Raw genomic sequence first — 22,622 nt, forward strand, 5'->3', positions numbered from 1 at the left:
ACAAAAGCCTGCTGCTCAATCAGGCTTGAATCTGTATGTGTATGTGTGTGTGTGTGTGTGTGTGTGTGTGTGTGTGTGTGTGTGTGTGTGTGTGTGTGTGTGTGTGTGTATATATATTTTATTTATTTATTTCATCAATCATTGTTCACGTCATGGTGGATTAGATGTATTCCAGTTCTTAATCCGCCATCACTCTCTATACAAATATAACAAAAACTAATACATAATGAACCTATAAGTATCCTCTGTTTACAATAATAATAATAAGTGTGTGTATATATATATGAGTGGTTTAATATCAAAGACGGAATCTGTCGTCTCCATAGTTTTGATCTAGAGGCAATTTTTTAATTCACAGTGTTCTTTGTAATATTTAACACAATTTATTTTATAAATGTAGTGTTAGAGTTTGCATATGGTTTCACTATAACTGGAAAGAGCATGAAAAATTGTATTAAAAAAAAAACCACAGCTACCTAAATTTCGATTGAAGTCAGATGTCCGTCTTTGATATTAAGCTACTCATATATATATATATATATATATATATATACATATAGTACTGTTGTGAACCCCTAATAACAGCTTCGGAGACAGTATTAGATAAAATCGATCAAGTGCAAAACGAAGCTCTACGCCTCCTCACTGGTGGAGTCAAAACCACTCCAATTAATGCCGTGCTCCTCTTAACAGGATTTAAACCAATTCATAGATTAATTGAAGAGAAGGCACTAATTCTATACGAAAAGCTATTGAGAATTCCAGGAGACCAATTCTGGCAATCTTATCATAATGTCGAAAGAAGGTTGAAAACACAGCACGGATTTATACAAAGAGTCATGGAATTGAGGGGAAATATATCAGATTTGTAATACTCCAGAACCTCTTCCTCAATTTTTAAATCCAATACTTTCTAACTCCATCTTATTCTCTGTAGATTTGGAAGATGATGTTTGTAAAAGAGAAACACCAGTAGATATATTAAGATCCCTGGCTCTTGAAACAATTAACCTCAGGTATCCAGAAACTGAGCGGCTTCGTGTTTATACAGATGGATCCAAATCTGAGGATGATATTAATGTTGGTGCCGGTGTATACAGCGATATCTTTGCCTCCTATACAGCGGTAGGCACTCATAGGTCAGCTTATGATGGTGAAATTGAAGCTATCAGGGTAGCCTTAGCTCAACTGATATGTCATCAAACTAAATTCAAGAATGTCGTCATCCTGTCAGACTCCAAAGCAGCCATAGAATCTGTAGGTTCCTCAGACCCTGAATCTACATCAATCCAAGACTGTCAAAATGCCATACAACTATTACAAGCAAAACACAAAATCGTGGTACTACAGTGGGTCCCCGGACACTGCAACTTATTTGGCAATGAGCAGGCCGATGCCTTGGCAAAAAAAGGTGCTAAAATTTTACAAACATCTCCTAAACCAACACCCTTCCAGACAATAAAATTATACATCAAAGAAGTTGCCCACAACATCCACTCTCATGAGATTGCAGAAAGAACATATGACAAACACTGGAGAAGGGGCCTTCTATCAATACCTAACGGACCAAGAAGATTGGCAGTCGCGCATTTCCGCCTTGCAACTAGTCATGATTGCTTGGTGCAGCATCTCCACCTTTTCGGTATTTATCAACATCCAACCTGTACCTTTTGTGACCTTCAAGAAGCGATGAATAGGGATCATCTCCAACGCTGCCCAGCTCTAAAATCACTGACTGAATGTGCCAGATACTGGGAAGCGAGAAGCCTCATGCCTCTGTTTAGTTCTTAGTTTTTAGTTCTTTAAGGATTTTGTTTAGTTCCTTCATTAGATTTAATTTTAAGTTGTATTAAGTTAATTGTTTTAATTTTGAGGTTGTGTATAGGTAAAAGATAAGTTATCTATGTACCTGTCATTTGCATAAATTTATATATATATATATTTTAATCAACATAACATTTCTGAAGAGACGCATCATTAGCCTAATGGCTAGAACATTGGCTTTCCACATTGGTACATCAATCTTGAATTTTTGGTGGACAAAGACAAAGGATGATCGTAGGTTTTCAGGGTTACTTCTGTTCCCCCAACTGACATTCCACCTTTGCTCCATTATAATCGTCATGTTGTGCTACGTAGTTTGCCTCCCATGGTGCATAGAGGGCTATGCCTCTAGGTGGCTAAAAGAACTATACTGTTTAGTGTAGCCCACAGATGGAGACACTTGGGTGAATGACTTAAGTCAGTTACGTGCCATTAGATTAAAAAAGAAAGAAAAAGACATTTTAGAAAAATTGTTTTTTACAGCAAAACCTGTTCACTACATAAGCAGGAATAAGCGGAAATTTGTTCATAAGGAACATTTTTCCTGGTACCATGAATTTACCTTTATAAACCTACTGTATTCAGTGGAAACTGCCTACTGCAGAAACAGAAAGGGAAATTAAGACTGTAACGAAAATAAGTGTATTGATTTTACTTATTTATACCATGATACTGTTTTAGTTAATTTAATATAAAATATCAACACTATTAATTTCAATACATTTTCGTTCAACAACTGCACCAGGCAGCATTCAACAGAAAAGAGAAAGTTTTAAAAATGGACATTCAAGAAACCTTAGAACAGTGGTGGGTAAACTTATTTACAGTCTTGATTTTCTCTTCTGTTTCTGCAATAGGCAGTTCCCACTAAATACAGGTAGTTCCTAGTTCTATATAGCTTTATAGAGGTAAATTCATGGGACCAGGAAAATGTTCGGGTCTATATGACTATAGGATATCGGTAGTGTGTTTATGAGAATATATGTTGGCTAGATTGGAGAATGGAGTGATGTCATGTGGTCGACGTACAGTAGAACCTCTATTATCCGTCACCCTATTAACCGATTGATGGATTATCCGACTGACTTTCTCTCTCGGTCTTTTTTTTTTTTTTTTCATGTAGAATAAATATGAAGTACTGTATGCACATTATATTAGTTCGAATTTTTTCTACAGAGTGTTTTCTTTACAAACCTTTACCCTTATACAGTATGGTCTACTCTTAAAGGGGCCGTACTGTCTAACTTCTATACAAAATGTTTTCTACAGTTGTCAAAAGAAAACGTGTTGTACTACGAAAAAAGTACGAGTAATTGAATGGTTTGGAAAAAGAGAAACTGTGGTTCATCTCACATCAGAATACGAAATAGAAATTACAACTGTGCACGATTTAATGAAAAAAAATATATAAAGAGTATAGGTCTAAAGTATGTAAATCTACAACATCAGACCTGTAGGCCTACTATTCCTATCTTTTCACAGACAGCCGTCATTAGGAGTTTTGTCGTTGAAAATCAGACTTAAGTTAGTGAACGTCTGATCTGTTATCTAGACTGTTAAAACAGAAGATCATGGAGGATATTACGAAACTGTATTAATCTTTGCACATAATTTATGAAAACATATGTTACGGATTATCTGATTTTTTTCGATTAACCGTTCACTCCACCCCTTTCATTACCACGGATAATAGAGGTTCTACTGTATGTGAGGAGGTTAGTGGGTTAGTTGAGGTGATATCTTAGTGACTTTTATTTACTCGTCGTGTTGGTTTACATTGGCCATGTTGTGACGTCAGAATCGCTTGTCAAACTTGACGAAAATTAAGCAATATCCTATAATAAAATAATCCCAAATGTTCCTTATGGACAAATTTTCACTTATTGCTGGTTATGTTGTGAACAGGTTTTACTGTAAAAAAACGATTTTTCTTAATTTTTTTTTTTTTTTCCATTTCTTTTTAAATCTAATAGCAAGTAATTGATTTACGTCATTCACCCAAGCATCCCCAGCTGTGCCTGCAACTGTTTACAATCTTGTAAAGAATGGCATATATCTTATAAACCTAGCACGTCAATTTTTTTTTTTTTCAATTCAAGTTTTGTTATAAGATATAAAAAAGTTCCGTCAATCCATTCTTTTTAAAAGTATATTGCAATATAATAACTATAATCACTATAACATGGTGCTGATATATCCCTGTTTATTGTATTTTAGATTATGGATTGTTATATTGTCAGACTCCAAAACAGCTATTCTATCAATAATCTAAACACACACCTTCATCTCACACAGCAGAAATAACTAAAATGCTCTCTCAATTAATATCACTCAATAAAAGAATTGTATTCCAATGCATACCATCCCATTGTGGAATCCTGGGAAATGAGAATGCGGATGCATTAGCAAAGAAGGGCAGCACTGCTACTTACAGACCTGTTACTAAATCTATGTATTACTCTGTGAAAAGATTTATTAAATCTACATACTTTGACTTCAACAAACAAAATTTGATAACACAATCTCAAGAGAAAAAATGGAACTCTCTGCATTATAATGAACAGTTAATTCCCGATTTACCACGAAAATCGTCTGTAGCTGCATTTAGATTGGCAACAGGCCAGGATTGTTTGGCCAAACACCTGCATAGAATTGGAATATATCAGTCCCCTAACTGCCCATTGTGCAACTCAAACCAAGAAATGGATTCGGAACACCTCAAAATCTGTGCTTCAGTGGCTGACCATGATAATATCTTTGAAAAATATTGGAGTGCAAGAGGTCAAATGACTTTGTCAAATGTCTGGCATTAGAAAACAACAACAGATTATGGATTGTGAAGATTCATTATATTTACAATACTACGGTATCTCATTAATAAAATTCACTTTCTCAAGGATGATCTAAGTTAATTTTGCTCCCCTAGATTCGCGTTTCGAAGAACTGTGCACTGTTTAGAAAAATAAGAGGTGTAGATTTTTTTGTATCAGTGGTGGATAATTTGAAGTAATTATTGTACTTATTTCAACAGACGTGAAATGTTATTCAATTTGCTGCATTGTACTTCGATGTCATTAGCAGTCTTGCTCTCCTATATTTTGCAACAGTACATGACTCCTGCACCGGACATCCACACAACCATTTGAGACAACCATATCTTCACTGCTTTGGTATAAAACGCAACTCGATGACAATAGAGTTTTAATGTGAGCTAGATGTTTAGCGAGGCAGTTATGACCAGAATAAGGTATAGTGCAGAAACTCGCTAGAATTCAGAGTATGATGGATATGACATCGAAACTAGTCAATCAGGTAAAATAACATATATACATCTTGATTACACAACTTTTAACACTATATCACTTTGGAAAATGTATTATGTGTCTTTCACGTGTTAAATTTTATGTTACCTTGTTAACATGTTTCGGCCTTCTATTGGCCATCAACCAGTTCTGATGATAGCCGAAACATGTTAACAAGGTAACATAAAAATTTAACACGTGAAAGACACATAATACGTTTTCCAAAATAACATAATTTAAATATTAACACAGGTTGTTACTTAAATAACTTAATAGTTCGTCAGTAATTTTTTTATGTTTATCAAGCAATGTCATATTGATTAAAACATGCAGAAGTTAATCTGAGAAACAAATACACGGAAACACATATAAAATAATACCGGTATATGAAGCTTATTTGTTTTGTCTGAAACTGACCTTAAGCTAGTAATTCATCATTTGTATTTCTTTAAGTTAGAAGTATGTTTTTCTAAGGACTGGTTTTTTTTTCTAATACCACCCGGTTGTCTTTCAACATTTCTGTTCTCTTCTGGCAGTTGTTTACGTGTAACTCTCTTGTGAGGTTGGGGCACCTGGAACGTGATAATGTGTGATCATGTGGTGCCAGAAGAGGTCTTAAACTAAACTCAACCTAAATTCCACACCATGGACAAACACATGATCAAATTCGTGATGTTACTTTACTCAGACTGAAAAATCTATACATTCTGTTTTGAGAAGTTGAAGTCTGAACTATGCAATGAACACCTTAACAGATTAGGAGAGGTCAATGGTTTTAAATGAAAAGGGAGGCTATTCTAGACGGAGATACTAAAAGCTTGATTTGTGTAGCATTAATGGTTTATAATTTATATTAATTTGAGCTAGGGTATTATGTTGGTATGCACTGTATAATATGTCCATAATTATGCTTCAAAGTTGAAATATTTGAAAGAATTTTTCAACAGTATTTAAGTTCTTTTCTGGTCGACTGCTATGGAGTAACGGCACGTCTAACCCTGAAACAAATGGGCCTGGATTCAAATCCTGGTTCGTTTTTTTTTTTTTTTTTCATCCACCCAATTGAAGCAGAATTGCTGGGTAACTTTCGGCGTTGGACTTCAGACTCATTAATTCACATGTCATCATCCATACCATAGTCCAGGTTAAGTTCATAGTGTGGCTTGCTGTACTTGTACAAGAGCTTTTACGTTTGGCTACAAGTATTATTCAGAGAACAGAAATGGTAAGCACAATAAGCCTCAGGCTGCAGTGTACGCCTTCGGGTCCCTCCTCCGTAAAAAGCAAAAAAAAAAAAATCTTTACTGAACATTAAGTAACAGAAAAAAGAAGACTAAGGTGCCACATTCATCTGTAGGCCTAAATAACTTCAAATCAAAATAGCATTCCAAGGAAAATTTAAGTATGGGGAATAAAAAGAAAATGGAGAAAGGGAAGACCAAAGTACTAATGGATCTAGTTAAACGAAATATAAATGATCGTGGCTTGATAGATAGAGAATTATGGAGAAGTAAAGTTAGTTCTGGGGAAAGAAAAACCATTGTAGATATCTTTAACCAGAGAAATAAAATTTCCGAGTTAAATTCATTTTCAAGCTCTCCTTAGAAAAAAAAAAAAAGGCCATACATTGATTTCTGCTTAATTTTATCCAAGCACGAGTCTATTACAAAGTCGTTTCAAACATTCCGCGTTCACATGAATATAAGGACGTTTCAAGAGGACGTATGTTCGTGCCAGCACTATAATTTTCATGGCGTTTTGATATCCTACATGGTCATGAATCGATACGTAGTGACATCTCTGGGTAGATGAGGGTATTAAAATTTCAGACTGTGTAATGTTTTCTGTCGGCGCTTTTTTGTTCTGTCTGGGAATCAAACCAGAAGAATGAAATAATTATTAGTTAGACAAGGCGTTGTCTAGTTTCATTGAATACGATTTGTAAACCTTACAGTACGGTGGTTTTTTAAAATGATTTTGTAATTAATGACATTTTAATCTTTATTCATATCTTGGGAGTTCTTTAAAAGTTCATTTGGCTAGACGACGACAGATTGAGTGGACTCATGCAAGGTATGTCTCTTAAATCAACTACTATGTTGTTAAGTTACTTTATATTCTTACGAATTTTCATTATCTACCATAATTAATTAATACAGCTTGCAAGAAATATGCTCAAAACTCAAATCGTCATATTTCAACATCTGTCACAGTCATTCGTTTTTCTCTCGTTTCAAATCGGCAATATCTTTTCAAGCGCACGCAATCGAAATTGTATTGAGCCGTGAGCGTCGTATGAAAACGACGCTGTAACCAGCGTCATTTGTTCATCGGTGTTTTTACGGCGTCGTCGTTAGAGGTCATAAGTAAAAAGATCGTTAATAATCAAGAAAATCCTTTATATAGGCCTATTTTATGAAATGGACGACGGTTGAAAAAGAGGGGAAAAATGGGGACGGCACCAAATTTAGAGAAATTATGTCGTATCTGTACTGCTGAGCAAACTGATAACATTCTTATATTTAGTGAAGAAGGAAAAAAACTTTATTTGGAAGCGAAAATGAAGAAATATTTACACATAACGGTGAGTTCATTGTGCGAATATTTTTGCGTGACACTGTCAGTCTCGCCATTTGCCGGTAATGATGTATGTGCGTGAATATTATTTTTTTCTATTTTCTATAACAGAAGAAAAATAGCTTTGGGCTAAGTAAATATTTTCATTGTAATGAACCGTTATGCCTAATTCGTGAATCACGCTGTTTCTAAAGCCGAGTAATAAGATATTATAGTTTTAGCATGATAAAAACATAGTAAATTGTGTAATTTCAGGTATCGGCAGAGGATATTTTGCCGAAAATGGTTTGCACAAACTGTTGCAAGAAATTGGATAGTATACATCGTTTCGCGTGTATGGCCGTAAAAATGCAAGACAAATTGAAGATGCTACTCGAGACTCCGTCTTCGACAGAAGAAGTGAAGAAGGAACACAGCATATTACACTCCATACTTAGCAAGGTTCAATATCCTATGTTTCATTTATTGTATATCCAGTACTTAGTATAAATATGAATTTCACATTTCATTAGCAAGAAATTTAAACTTGTGTGTTGTCTTTATTCTTTATGCATTAGGTTATGTCATTTAAACAAAATCGGTCAATTAAAATTTCGCGTATGGAGTAGGTTATTGTAAGATATAACAACGGTTACTTGCAAACTGAATAAAATTACAATCTCCAATATTGCTTTCTTACAGATATATGAAGATCAGAGTAAATGATAAACTCTTACAAGTTAATGTTGAAACTATGACTTTTCTGCACACTGAAACTAAAAGTAACGATATGCAGATTAATATTAGGCGTATACCGGTATTTGTAGAATTGGAGCCCAAGAGTGTAAATTTGATGCAGTTATGTACATACCGTACAGTAAATGGCCTGGATAAGAAGTTGTGTTATATCATTGCCATATAACTTTGTTTAATGTTTACATATCTTGGGTAAATTTTCTTTCATATAGACCTACAGTGTTAGTCCAGGTGTGTGAAATTTCTTACTGGCTTAAGACCAGTCTATCGTTATTGTCTTGGCGTACCCTAACCAATACTGGTAATTGTAGAATTGGAGCCCAAGAGCGTGAAATTTGATGCAGTTATCTTCATACCGTACAGTAAATGGGCTGGGGTTTAGAAGTTGTATTAGGCTATACCATTGCCATAACCTTGTTCAGTGTTTACATATCTTAGGTGAGGTTTCTTTCATGTAGGCCTACAGTGTTAGTCCAGGTGTGTGAAATTTCTTACTGTGCTTAAGACCAGTCTATCGTTATTTTCTTGACGTACCCTAATCAATACTGGTAATTGTAGAATTGGAGCCCAAGAGTGTCAAATTTGATGCCTACTTGCGTTCTCTATACCGTATTGCGATTTATCACATAATATTATTCAATGTTTACATATCTTAGGTGAAATTTTTTTTTTATATAGGCCTACAGTGTTAATCCAGGTGTGTGAAATTTCTTACTGTACTTAAGACCAGTCTATCATTAATGTCTTGGCATACCCTAACCAAAAATCAAGTTTACAATTCATATAGGCCCTAATGTGTTTCATAACTTAATAATGCAGAAATTCAAATATTTCAGCTAGCCTGTATATTAGCCTAATTTCAAACTTTGAAACCTTGTGCATAAAGCTGCGGTTCTTAATCTTTTTTTAATGGCGTACCACTATTTTTAGCTTAGGAAATTTGCTGTAACACTAACCAAATTTATTATGGGAAAACGTCATGTGTCGCTCCTAGCGGCAGAATAAACGGTTTTGTGCTCCAATGATTGTTTAATTTAGAAGTGGTTTTCGAACTTATGAATTACCAATTTATTTTTTAAGCGAAAATTGTTTTGGTAAGGTTTTCCCATTGACAGAAGTCATCACTGGTCCAATAGGAACGTAGTTTAAGAAATGGGTGATAATTTCGTAGTGTGTGTGTTGTTTTTTAATAGAATTTGCTGTTCTCCGCTTCTTTAGGCAATTTACAATTCATTTTAATATATCAATATGCCTGGTAAATTATTAATAAGTATTTAATGAATTTCAATCTTAAGGCATATAAACTTGCAAATGTTTATTTGCTATTTAATAACAATATATGAACGTTTTCGCCGTTTAGGGCATCTTCAGATATAACAAAACATATTATCTGGACCTATAATAACATATTATGCAAATAACAACTAATTACACCCAACAGTAATTCTTTAACATAAACAACATTTTTAACAAGTAATTCTTATAATAATAATTATCTGCGTCTCTATATAATAACTTGTCTACATTTTGCATTTATTATTATCTCTTAATCTCTATTTTCAGGTGAAACAATTACAAAACACACAACATCAACTACGAAAACCATCTTGAACTTACGACAATTCTCAGCCATGATAACTCTAAATATTTTATTATCTTCATTACAAAATTTAAATTTTAACATTGACTAATTTAATCACTGTATATCAATTGTAATGTAGTCATCAACGTCAAACAACATTCATTCAAATGCCAACGGCCTCTCTAAGCGAAATAATTACAAAATACAAGAACATCAACTACGCATACTATCTTGTAACTTACGACAACTTTCAGCCATGATTATTTTAAATATTTTATTATCATCATTGTAAATTTTAAAATTAACATCATTGACAAATTTTAAACATTGTATATTAATTGTAACATGAGCTATATGTATAAAATAAAATATTCGTCCAGTCTAAGTTCAAATTCAAAGATTATCTCAATATTCATCCTGTATCATGATATATAAAAGGTCATGAATTTCATGTATCACATATATTGTTCTCCATTTTCCTTGTTATTTGCATAATATGTTATTATAGGTCCAGATAATATGTTTTGTTATATCTGAAGATGCCCTAAACGGCGAAAACGTTCATATATTGTTATTAAATAGCAAATAAACATTTGCAAGTTTATATGCCTTAAGATTGAAATTCATTAAATACTTATTAATTCTTTAGGCAGACCTATGAGAGAGCTTCAAAAGATGGCATTATATGGTCAAATCTACGAATATTGCAGATGAACACGTTGTAGTCTTTCAGTTAAATTGGCAGTTATATTTGTCAAGAAGGAATCGCAGTAATCAAAATGGGGCGTCACTAGTGTTTGAACTTTTTTTTTTAATGGAAAGAGGCAGACTATTTCGCAAATGATTTAAACAATGGAGCAATGAAAATACTTCCTTACAGATGTGAGTTACTTGGCTATTCCAAATTAGATCTCTATCCATTAATCATCCAAGATTTTTTACAGTGTCGCTAGACATTAATAGGTATGTTAGAAATTGGTTTGTAACTAACTACTAGGTTCATCTTTCTTTGGCCTTTATGTTGCAGCATTGACATTGCATGTTGTGTTACAGGGATCAGAACCAGAATGCGAAGTTACGGAAGTGGAAGTACGTGTAGATCCCATGCTCTTTCTCTGCGCACTAGAGGAAGATGGCAGCACTGATGGTGAAGACAATACACCTGATAACTCATGCCAGCAATCGATTTCTCCTGGGTTAAAGTAGGATTTTTGTGTTACCTAATATATTATTAGGTGGAATGCCTTCTTAGCATGTTGTAGTCAGAAGACGATTTGGACTGCAAATTAAGTAGAGAAATATCTGAAATAATATAATATATAGTGGGCAAAAAGTCACTACCCATTACTTTTGAAATTGTTTTCATTGGAGGTGGGTTGATACCACAGTGTTTTGGTACTCAATGCCAATACCTGTTTCAGAACTTTGATACTCAGTACCCAACACTTACAACTTTAAAGGTGAAAATTAAAAATGTAGCACAACAAAAATTGAAATACTTGAAAGAGTATTGGAATTTTTTTATGCTTTACAAATATATTTCATATTCCATTGGACACGTCTTATTCAAAGAGCAAGTAAGGAATTCTTAGGTTTAAATAAATTATTTTTCTGGAGAAACTGGACCTTGCCTGTTTTAGTTACACAGTTGGCCCATTTCACACATACACAGTGACTGTCCAAACAGCACCATTCACACGAAACGGTGAAGTACTACACACAACTGATCGCATCTAGAGCCCGTTATTCTAGTGTTTCGTTGCCAACATTGATGGTGGATGCATTATAGCAATGATATTGTACAGGCTCATGAAAAGACAAACAGAATTCATTGGATTCACCCATCTATATATATATATATAATTTGAACTGGTAATAGAAATTACGTGACAACTGCTGAACGGATTTTAATAAATGACCTCTCATTTTGAAGCTTGGAACCCAAAATTTTTCAGAAAAATAGTAGTTTTCAGTGAAATGTCGGTTTTCCTACATAATTTTACTATTTTCCAGAATCCATCTTTCGTTAGTTTTGAGAACTAATTGTATTTCAAAATAAAACAAAACACACACTACAATAGGCTATTACACAAAGGCCATGGCCTGCAGGATTGCTAACATATTTAGAGTTCAAATTCAATTGGTTATTAAAAGCTTCAAGACTTATTAAAAATAATTTACATGTCTGATTCTGCGGTGTGTAATTTTCTGAGTACAGCTGTGTATTGGATATTAAAATCTACAAAATTTGAGGTGATTTGATGACATTATTACCATTAGAAATGAAATATTATTATAGTTAATGCCATGATGTGACTATTTTTCATTAATTATACATAATTATTAATGCTATATTGATGATATTAAAGTGAAATATTGAGGTTATATAAGTAGCTGTAGAGAATATCTTAAATTAGATCTTCATTTCTATCATTTACTGAGTGGTGTCATATGTATACTACAAAACTTACGTAAAATAATATTGTTATTAAAAACAAATATTTTTATAGTTATTAATCAAATGGGGTTGGGTCTTTTTCATATACTTAATGGTGGTATGATGTAGATATTTATATGTGTCATTCTCTTCAGTATTGGCTCGAGAGAGCGCAAAAGTTACAGTTCCGAAGGAAAGACCAAAAGGTGTTGCTTACTGATAAAATAAGAGGTCTAGAAAATTTTGCAGTCTCCCGATCATTTCAGCAACGTCTAATGGACTTAGTTTACAGCATTTGCTGCACAAGCCACTAGTTAAATATAAAAAGGAAAGAGTTTGAGCATTTTATGTACTTTTATTGGAGTTGAGAGATGACGAAACAAGTTTTCACTTCCAGGAAAATTTTTCTCCAAGCATTTTTCGTTTCATTTCTGTCTTTGTTTTGTATCAAATATGAGCTCGCTTTAATTAAAGAAGTACGATTATCTATGTCAATATCTAAAATTGCCATATTGGGTGATATAGTATATTAACATCCACTAAATATAATGCACAATGTTGGTAAATAAATTAAAGTACAGGCCAATAGACACAGCACATGTGAAGGAAGCCATTCACCTGTTCACTCCAGTACCATGTGTTGTGCCATTAAGACGGTGATGGACGCCAGAATTGTAGTGGGAAGGCACGGTGACATCACGGTGGCCTCTTACCATATAGACTGCACCAGTACAGCTCATGCATTTTGTCAAGACACTCGCCATGTGCAGTATGGGAATAACGTTTCTGTGGAGGGGGTAGGAGTAGAAGTTCAAGGCAATGAATAACCCATTCCCCTATAATTCGTAAGTAGACTCATCTGATCTCGTGCGCAGCTCTGTAAGAAGAGTGGGGGAGTGTCTTGAGAAAATGCATGAACTGTACATGTGAAAGTTCTCGTACAATCTTCGTCTTTTAACCATGTAAACGGTGCCATTTGGACAATCACCATATATGTGTAAAATGGTCCTTGGAGTTCATTCACACGTTTTATACCTAACTGGAACCGTTCTGGATGAATGGTAACAGTGGTAAACCCTTTTATAATGTCTTTGTCCCTAAGAATTCCTTTTACACACTCCAATGAATTTTTGGTTCACAAAGGGTAAGCATTATTTTACAGCCTAAATAAAATATTTATGAATTGTGGAAAGGATAACAAATTTCTGTAAAATGTAGAACAAAAATGGAATATATCATTCATTCATTTATTTAGTGTTCTGCCCGAGGGCAGGTCTTTCACTGCAAAGCCAGCTTTCTCCAATCTTTCCTATTTTCTGCCTTCCTCTTTGTTTCTTAATATGATCCATATATCTTAATGTCGTCTTTACCATGGAAAGACTCATCATGCCATGTGTACAGTTTTTCTTGGGAAAGATAGACGCGGTAGCTTCCTGTTGCTTTCCGCACACCACTCTCTCTTTCGGATCTTAAAAAGATCCCAGGAGGCCCTAGCATGGAGGTGAGGAGAGTGGATTTGACTTATTAGGCTCTCTGGACGTCACAGAAATTTACTGCAAGGGTTAAATATCAGTTACATCACAGTTTTTGACCCAATCAGAGACCGGGAAATTCCAATTAGCCTTTGCCCCCCCCCCCCCTGGAATATATCACCACCCTATAATCTTTGATGTAGTAGAAGTTTAATTAATCCATTGCTGAAACGAAAGTTAGGGGGGAAACAGAACCCCTTGAACAGTAAAAAATAATTGTCCTTGGTACCTATTCAAAAATATTCACGACCCATCTCTGGTTTTGATATATTGCTGAAGATGACCTGGAAGTCTTACACTTTTCTGGTCCAAATCAATACATGCCTTTTCCTTTTGTTAAAATGGGTAGTGACTTTCAGCCCAGCTTGTATAAGGACGAGCTAACTGTTAATTTTAATATTCAGAAAACTACAGTCTTTGTTGTTACGTGTTCAGTGTGGCTATTGGGACTTTAATTTTAAGACATTATGTATTAAATGATGTTTGCTTTTGTTATGATTAGAATGATAGGAACATTATGTGGATTTTATCCTCAAGGAAACCTTAACATTATCAAGTTGAAACTACCAATAAAAGTTTGTACGTTAATAGATAATGCAAAGGAAATGTGGTGTATAAAAAGAAAGCTGCTGACAAACTTTAAAACACAGAAAACTAGTTTTGAAGTTAGCATAAAATGTGCTGTTCTACTGCACCCATTTCCTCCCCACCTCATGACTAAGTGGCACTTCTGTCTGCAGCTGTGCTACTGAGTCATATCATATGGCCCACAGGTTAGTCACAAAAGAATCTTTTGCCAGTTACTGATCATACTACTAATTGTTACGTTAAAAATAAAAATGTTACGTGTAACTTCATTTTAAAACTTTCTGAACGGAGTTATGTCTAAAGTTTCCTGGGTTGAAATATATCGCCTTTTACTGTGCCTTTTGTTTTGTACACTCACAATCTTTGAATTTTATAACAAGCTTATGTATACACAGTCTTCTGTGATGGCTGAGTGGTCAGCCAGTCATGCAGGTGGTCTGGGTTCGAGTTCCGGTCACATAATTACGGACAAGGTCGCGTTTGAAGTTTTTCTCGAGGTTCTCCCATATCCCCATATGCATTCCGTTATCATTTCATAGCATTCCCTGAACACTGGCTGGCAGTGAATGGAAGAGGCTGGTCTGTGGATGAGTGAGGTTGCGTGCTCGAAACCAAGCTATGCAGTGAACCTTATTGTAGTCATGTGTATGGATTGGAAATGCACCTGGCTTGAGAGGTGATATAACATATCTTGACATTCAATTGAATTCAGTATATGCACTGTAGCATGACTGACTTCTGTAAAATTCTACAAAACCTTTGCTCTTGTCTTGTCAATCAGAATTAGTGAGTAATAATAATAATAATAATAATAATAATAATAATAATAAAGACATTCACTGTTGTATAGTAAATTGAGAAATATCCTTTCCAGTCACACAGTCACTACAAAAATTCTTGTTTGTACTGATTACCAGACCCAAATTGAACTAATTCCATTCTGTCCTCCTATAGGGACTGGACGAGTCCAGCTGTTTTGTGTCTGTCCTATGTTCTCTTAGACCCTGATCTTAGCCACTAACACAGTTTGAGACACTTAAGGGATATTGATAGACACCTGAGGGAGTAAGTACTAAAATAAAACAGTCATGCTATACATGTATTTTAGTAACATTCTATTTCTTGGTACCAAAGACAAACCAGATTTGACATTTTACATACATTGCATTAGAGGCAGACTGTTGTAACTTGTAAGTCACAATTGAATTAGAACGATATCTATTGTAAACTGTTTCGTATTATTATTATTATTATTATTATTATTATTATTATTATTATTATTATTATTATGTTCGTCCCGGGTGGTGACAGGATTTTTTCTCATTACCAAACTTTCAGAACGGCCCTGAGGTTCACTCAGCCTCCTATAAAATTGAGTACCAGGTCTTTCCCGGGGGTAAAAGGCGGTCGGAGCGTGGTGCTGACCACACCACCTCATTCTAGTGCTGAGGTCCTGGAAAGCATGGGGCTCTACCTCCATGCCTCCCAAGTGCCTTCATGGCATGTGAAGGGGATACCTTTATCTTTACCTTTTATTATTATTATTATTATTATTATTATTATTATTATTATTATTATTATTATTATTAAATATGTGTTAAGTTCCTCCACTATTTGAACCAATAAAAATCCAGTATGGTACGTCAGGTTATAGCTGCTTCTTGGTCACATTTGCCTGAAAAAGTTGTATGAAGGTCAGAGAGAGCTGCTTGCTCATCGGAGCTGTATATAACCTACATTGGCAGATTCAAATAGCTGTATCTCTGCATCCATTAACAATAGGACTATTGTTTATGTGACCTTTCTTACTAAGAATTATTGTGAATATTACAACATACAAAATACTTAATATTCCTCCATAAACTGTATCCAGAAAGCTGATTTTACATTACTTAGATTATTATGTTCTCTAATGCTTGCTTCGTATTTTATAAACAAGTATAGTAATTGATTGTATTTGCACTTTGGGAGTAGATCTAGACTGCAGTTTTTTATATTTTTTATTTTTATTTCATTGTCGTTACTATTAAACCTTGTGTCAGCTTCACTTGTAATGTGAACATTTATGCTGCATCCTTGTTATGTCAGTGTAATTTGTATCACTGTATGTCCGTAGTTCATGTAACACACAGAGTGCATATTGTAGACAATTTAATGTAGATTACATAGAAAAGAAAGTTGGGATGTATAAATATTCAGTTTACTTAAGTATTACTCTATTTTTAATATTCATGCAATGCAAAATGATAGTGGCACCACTAGGTTTTGTCATTAAAGTCATTATTGTCTGAGAAAATTATCAGTCTGGTATACAAAAACGAAGGTGTTTGGGATGAACTTACAGCCAATTGACTTTTTTTTCTTTTGCGACATTTTCCCAGTAATGCTTGCCTTGATTGTCTAACAGACATACTTATTTGAAATCTACAGTCTAACTCAGCGTTTCTCAAACTATTTTGAAGTGGGGACCACTTTTTTAAATCAGAACAGTTCCACGGACCACCTTACTCTTGTTCCCATCGAAAGCAAATTTATCACTTTTGTAGCATATTTTATTACCAGTATACTTATATTTTAAAATAAAATATTAGTATCAACTAATTTAGTTAACGGTAATACAGTAGAAGAACCTGTTTGTGCTCGTGTTACAAGACAGCATTAAAGTAATCAACTTTATTAAGGAAAGGCCTCTGAATACCAGAATATTTTCATTACTTTGCAGTGACATGTGTAACAAACAACGCACCGAGGTTTTGGTTCACGCTCATTGCCATACCAAGTAAATCCAAGTTCCAAATAACCCTTGTCATATTTACGAAAGTATTTTTTCTTTGAACAGCTACCACTAGGACTAGATATTTCTTTAATGTCACTAGAATTACTGATATTAATATCTTCATACACACCTTCTGAACGATTAGCACTGCCTAAATGAAGCTTATTATCACGTTCCTTCCTTTTCAAAGATCCGGATCGAAGCTAGTTTTCCATTATGTATAATGGATACTACTTAACAGAGACATAGACATGGGTGGGCAACTCATGCTCTCATAGTGTCAACACAACCTCAGTGCAGGTAGAAAGGATTCTGTACTATAGGTATCCTACAAGTAAAACTCAGCTCGGACTCCTCGTGGTGCGCATGCTATACCCCTCTTGCTCCCCTGTAGTAGGCGTGAGAGCATGCTGGAAACGGAGATCATACGTCATGTGCGTGAGACAGTCACACCCGCTGGTTTCTGCGCACTGAGTTTTCCTTGTTGGATGCCTATAGCAGCTGTAGTGTCTGTATGTGGTTCTTGCAACACGCAAGTTCGCTCGCGTCTGCAATAAGTGGCGGCTCGTTTTAAGTGAAAAACAATATAATCCCAGATCATTTCCCTTTAGTGATGAGTCGAAAGAGGAAGATTTTTTTATTAAGAAGGGAGGTAAAGCTTGTATTATGTTCTATTACACTTTCTTACGCATGACATTTTATGTTACAAATAAACATAGTGAAAATTTTAGTAAAGAAACACTGTCTAGATCTGCTTTAGAACAGCTAAAGGTAAAAATGAGATATTAACAAGGTGAGACTGATATCAAATATCGTTAGCACGTTGTGTGTGCGGCTTACAGAATTGCACGACATATGGACTAGCTAAGAGCATTGATGAATAAAATTAAAATTGTGACATTATCATGTAGAACAGCCGTGGCGAAAAGGCCATGGTGCGCCGAGCCACTGTGTAAGCTGCAACGTGCATAGCACCTATGGAGGGAGGCAGACAACCGAAGGGGAAGTTAATGTTTAGGACGTGTAACGAAAAAAAAAATGAACAAGAAAACATAGGACACATTATCACAACCTAAAATTAACTGTCTTCAGAATGTCTCTGCAACAAAGTTTAAAAATCAGGAATTATGTCACTTACTGCCAATCGTAGTTGATCACGAAGGTATTTGTCTGTCAGTCGTGATCTAAATTTGATTTTTACTATTTTCATTGTTGAAAATAATTTTTCACAAACGTAAGTTACAGCAAACATGGCTTGAACAGAGCAAGCGAAAGAACGAAGCTTCAAATATTTATTTTTTTCCAAAGATTTGAAAAGTTCAGTATCTGTCAAGTCCTTACATCTAGCTTTCATTTAACGTACATTGTAAATCTGTGAGTTTAAATTGAAAATCTAACCGCATTATTCATACATTTGCTGTAAAAGAATCGACGTACAGAGATGATGATGATAATAATAATAATAATAATAATAATAATAATAATAATACTTAACCTTTTAATGTTTCATCAGTAACATGTAACTTATAATGCCGTTTTATGTTATACAACCGTTTTCCTAGTAATATTTGTGAACAAATCATACATTTAATATTTTCATCATATTGTAAGCAAAAGAATGCATCCTCCCATCCTACTTGAAACTTTAGTTTTTTATAGAGGTACATGGTTTCGAGAGAGATATTGCGATGATACGCCACTCGCAGGTCCGAGACAAATACAAATAGAACAGAGTTTGACTCCAGTGAGTAAGAGGGTGGGGGTTGTAGGTAGGAAGCGAGAGAAAAGCACTGCGAGCCACAATGTGCTCGTGAGTCGCATTTTCGCCGCGGCTGATGTAGAACATAGACAACTTCACTTTCTTTGACTGTAAACTATCTTGAAGAGTAATAAGAAAATCTTCTTATCAAATATAAGACCCGACTTCAGGACCTACAGCAGAATTCACTGCTAAGTTTGGAGAAACAGTGACAATTGACAAGGAATCGAGATTTTTCTAAAATTCTTTTGGCTTACAGCCAATAGAAGATCCTGAAAGTTTATAGCTTGAATTGATAAATCTACAGAACAGCACATCACTCAGATTCCAGCGAAATCAGGAATCGAACTGTTAGTAATGCTGCCTAAGTCAGAATTTCCAAATATACTCTTTGCTTCCACGTTATGTGCTTGAGGCAGAGTTTGACACCTTTCTGCATACTGGGACAGATATAGCACATTCCGGTTTTATATTCATATAACTTATATATATAATTTATTTCAAGAAATAGTCTGCCCAGGCATCCTGGGTTGCCAAAAACACAGAATAACACACATATAAGAATAGTAATGATTACAGTAAGATAGATGAGCCAAATTTAAATGTGAACTAGGAGCTTAAGTTTAAGAAATAATAAATTTGTACATATATATAATATTTCAAACTGCATACTGGAACAGATATGGCACACTATCAATAACTGGATTTGACCATATGTGACATTAGTTGAGAAAGATAGAACTACTTAAGTTATTTGAATATAAAACTGGTGTGTCCAAAACTATCCTATGTATTAACAAGAAAGAAGTGTAAAAGCTCTCAATGTACAGAAAGAGTTCAGAAGCAAGCTTATTTCATTTGCTGTAACATGTAAAAAATTACTTCCTTGAATTTGTGATTATTTGCGAATACAGACTGTTACCTTTCTGAGAACAGAGGAATACTCTTTAATATATAAAGACTTGTAAATTCTCGCGTTCTATGTTTAAAATTAGACGTAATAAGAAATATTAACAAATAGTGTAATAATAAAAAGTGTTGTAGCTATATTTGTTGTATCTTGAAAAGGTTGTATTCAGTTTATATTTCCAGTACTTAACTAATTTACAAAGCTAGGAAATAATATAATTTTGCTATGTGTGTTTAGGTGGTCTATCTAAAATTGCAATAGTTATTGTACCATGCTTCATTCTGAAATTCAAATCCTGGAATAGATATCATGACCACGTGCATGAGCCGCCAGAGAGCACCGTGGCAGTGAACTGCTTTTGCTGTGAAACTACAAACAACACGTAACTGCTGCGGCTGGCTCCGTCTGTCTTTCTCTCTTTCAAGGTTTTTTAACACTTTGTGAGCAAGAGTTGCTCATTCATTGACATAGACAACTACTAGCGTGTACCACATGAGAAAGATTTCAAACAACTAACTGCTAACAGGCAAGTGACGAACCAACAATGCACAGAATCTATTATACGTTACTTGTGATTGGCTACAAAAAATATAATTAGAAAAGTATTGTAATTTGAATTTCTGGATCTTATTCACCCAGATTTTAAAATAGGCGGAGCCTAAAATTTCTTATATCGTCATCTGGAAAAACAAATTAAAAAAAAATATTGCAGAAACATGCCCGATTTTCAACAAGTAAAGATGCAATTTGGCATGTTCTATTATTGGTTTACGACGTACAGTAGGTGACCATTTCAATGTGCAGACTGGGTGTAGGAAAAACTATTAAGAAAATCATGAAAATGTTCGGTACTTTGGTCCTCTGTTATGAATTTGGATGGTCCCTGACTGAGTAACAGGCGCAGCACCAGATGTGCAGGGAAAAAGATGGCGAGAAACACCACGTTCATAGTGCTTTAAATCCCTCTTTTGTTGCTGAGAGTAGAGTGGGAAGTTGGTAGACTGGTAGGGTAATAAATTTCATAAAATGTCAGTCCTAGGAGAAAAATTGAAAGGCAGTTGTCATGTGTCATTTCTAAACTCTGAGATTTTCAGCTGTAGTGTGATACACAATTCGTTTGAATTTTATTTTTTCTTCTGTCTTTTTTGAAGGACCACAAAGGCAGACCTCGAGGACCATAGGTGGTCTGCAGACCATAGTTTGAGAAACGCTGGTTTAACTGAAAACAAGAGTTTGAAAATAAGCATTACGTTGTTGTCAGTAATCCCCAAATACGTAACAAAAATCAACATTGGATGTTATACCCGATAAATTTCTCCGAAAATATGATAAAAATACGTTGTTTTATACGATACATCATAATAAGCGATTTTTTAAATACAGTGTTTATATAGGATTTAGACGGGACCGTTACATTTTGCCGTTATAGCCAATACGTCATTAAAAGCGATGTCACTGTAAAAGGTTTTGACTGTATCTACTAGCTTCTGTTATTCTAGTCCTGGCAATAATTCTTAACACATTACCTTAAAAAAAGTAATCATAACACTGCTACAGTTCGTTTTAAGTATTTAATTAAGAAATGAACTCCAAACTCAAGTTTACCAAACTGATTAGTAATTTATTCTAAGGTGTTAGCCTCCCTCCCTCCCCTTCTCTCCCCAGAGATTGTGATGATTGCTGTTTGTATAATTGCATGCTTATTAAGGGTATATGTACGTGAACGCCCACAAATATTATTAGAAAATGCAGGCTTTAAATTTCTAAAATTTTATAAGAAAATGAACTCACAATTGAACAAAAGATACAATGTACCACAACAAGACTTATTAGAGCTTAAATACCTGATAAAAGTATAAAAATGATTACTAATAATATTTTTTTAGAATTTACTTTTTACTTTAAATTAAATTTTCCAACATTTGAAATTTTTCATATATATTATTTCATAACTCCACAACAATTAGAGATAGAATTCTGAAATTTTGTACACTGATTTAACATGCATTTATGCAAAAGACATACTGTACTACAGTAGTGCCCATATCTTTGAAAATAGAAAATTAGGTCACAAAACATTATTGTGAATTTTAATATATTTTATTTAGGACAAATAAAAAAATTAATTGTATTAAAATAAACATCTCTACATGTCTGAGAGTAGCCTACGTTTCAGAAATAAGTGTTTATTACATGCAGGAAAAATATTAAAGATGTCAGAGAAATCATAACAATGTTATGGTTACCAAATGATGTAACTGCAGAATTCTTTTGTTTTTTCATACTTTGATAAAACTGGTTTGAAAAATATTATTAGTAACCTTTTTCATACTTTTATCAGATATTTAAGTTCTAATAAGTCTTCTTGTGGTACCTTGTAATTTTTGTCCAATTGTGAGTTCATTTTCTTATAACATTTTAGAAATTTAGAGCCTGCATTTTCTGATAATATTTGTGGTCATTCACTTACATATACCCTTAAGTAGTGGATTAGTAGATATATTAGACTTAACAAAGCAATAACATTTGCGGTGAGCATACCATCATTTGGAATCAATGCAAAATGTTTGCTTTGATTTTTTTTTAGAAATGGGACAGAT

General features: G+C 34.3%; 1 protein-coding gene across 2 annotated transcripts in view; it reads left to right on the forward strand.

The window, feature by feature from the left end:
• Positions 1-6,987: 6,987 nt before the first annotated feature.
• LOC138692686 (serendipity locus protein H-1-like) overlaps positions 6,988-22,622 on the forward strand; it is a 59,830-nt gene continuing 44,195 nt past the window's right edge. Inside the window, exons 1-3 of one of the 2 annotated variants that reach the window (XM_069815823.1) lie at positions 6,988-7,199; positions 7,959-8,144; positions 11,074-11,222. In XM_069815823.1, the coding sequence (XP_069671924.1) occupies positions 7,986-8,144; positions 11,074-11,222 (308 nt within the window). In that variant the 5' untranslated portion in view covers positions 6,988-7,199; positions 7,959-7,985. Of the gene's footprint in view, positions 7,200-7,382; positions 7,711-7,958; positions 8,145-11,073; positions 11,223-22,622 lie in introns of those variants that run through there. The other variant, XM_069815814.1, reaches the window with a different exon arrangement.

Source organism: Periplaneta americana, chromosome 2 (genome assembly GCF_040183065.1).
Source record: "Periplaneta americana isolate PAMFEO1 chromosome 2, P.americana_PAMFEO1_priV1, whole genome shotgun sequence".
NCBI lineage: Eukaryota > Metazoa > Arthropoda > Insecta > Blattodea > Blattidae > Periplaneta > Periplaneta americana.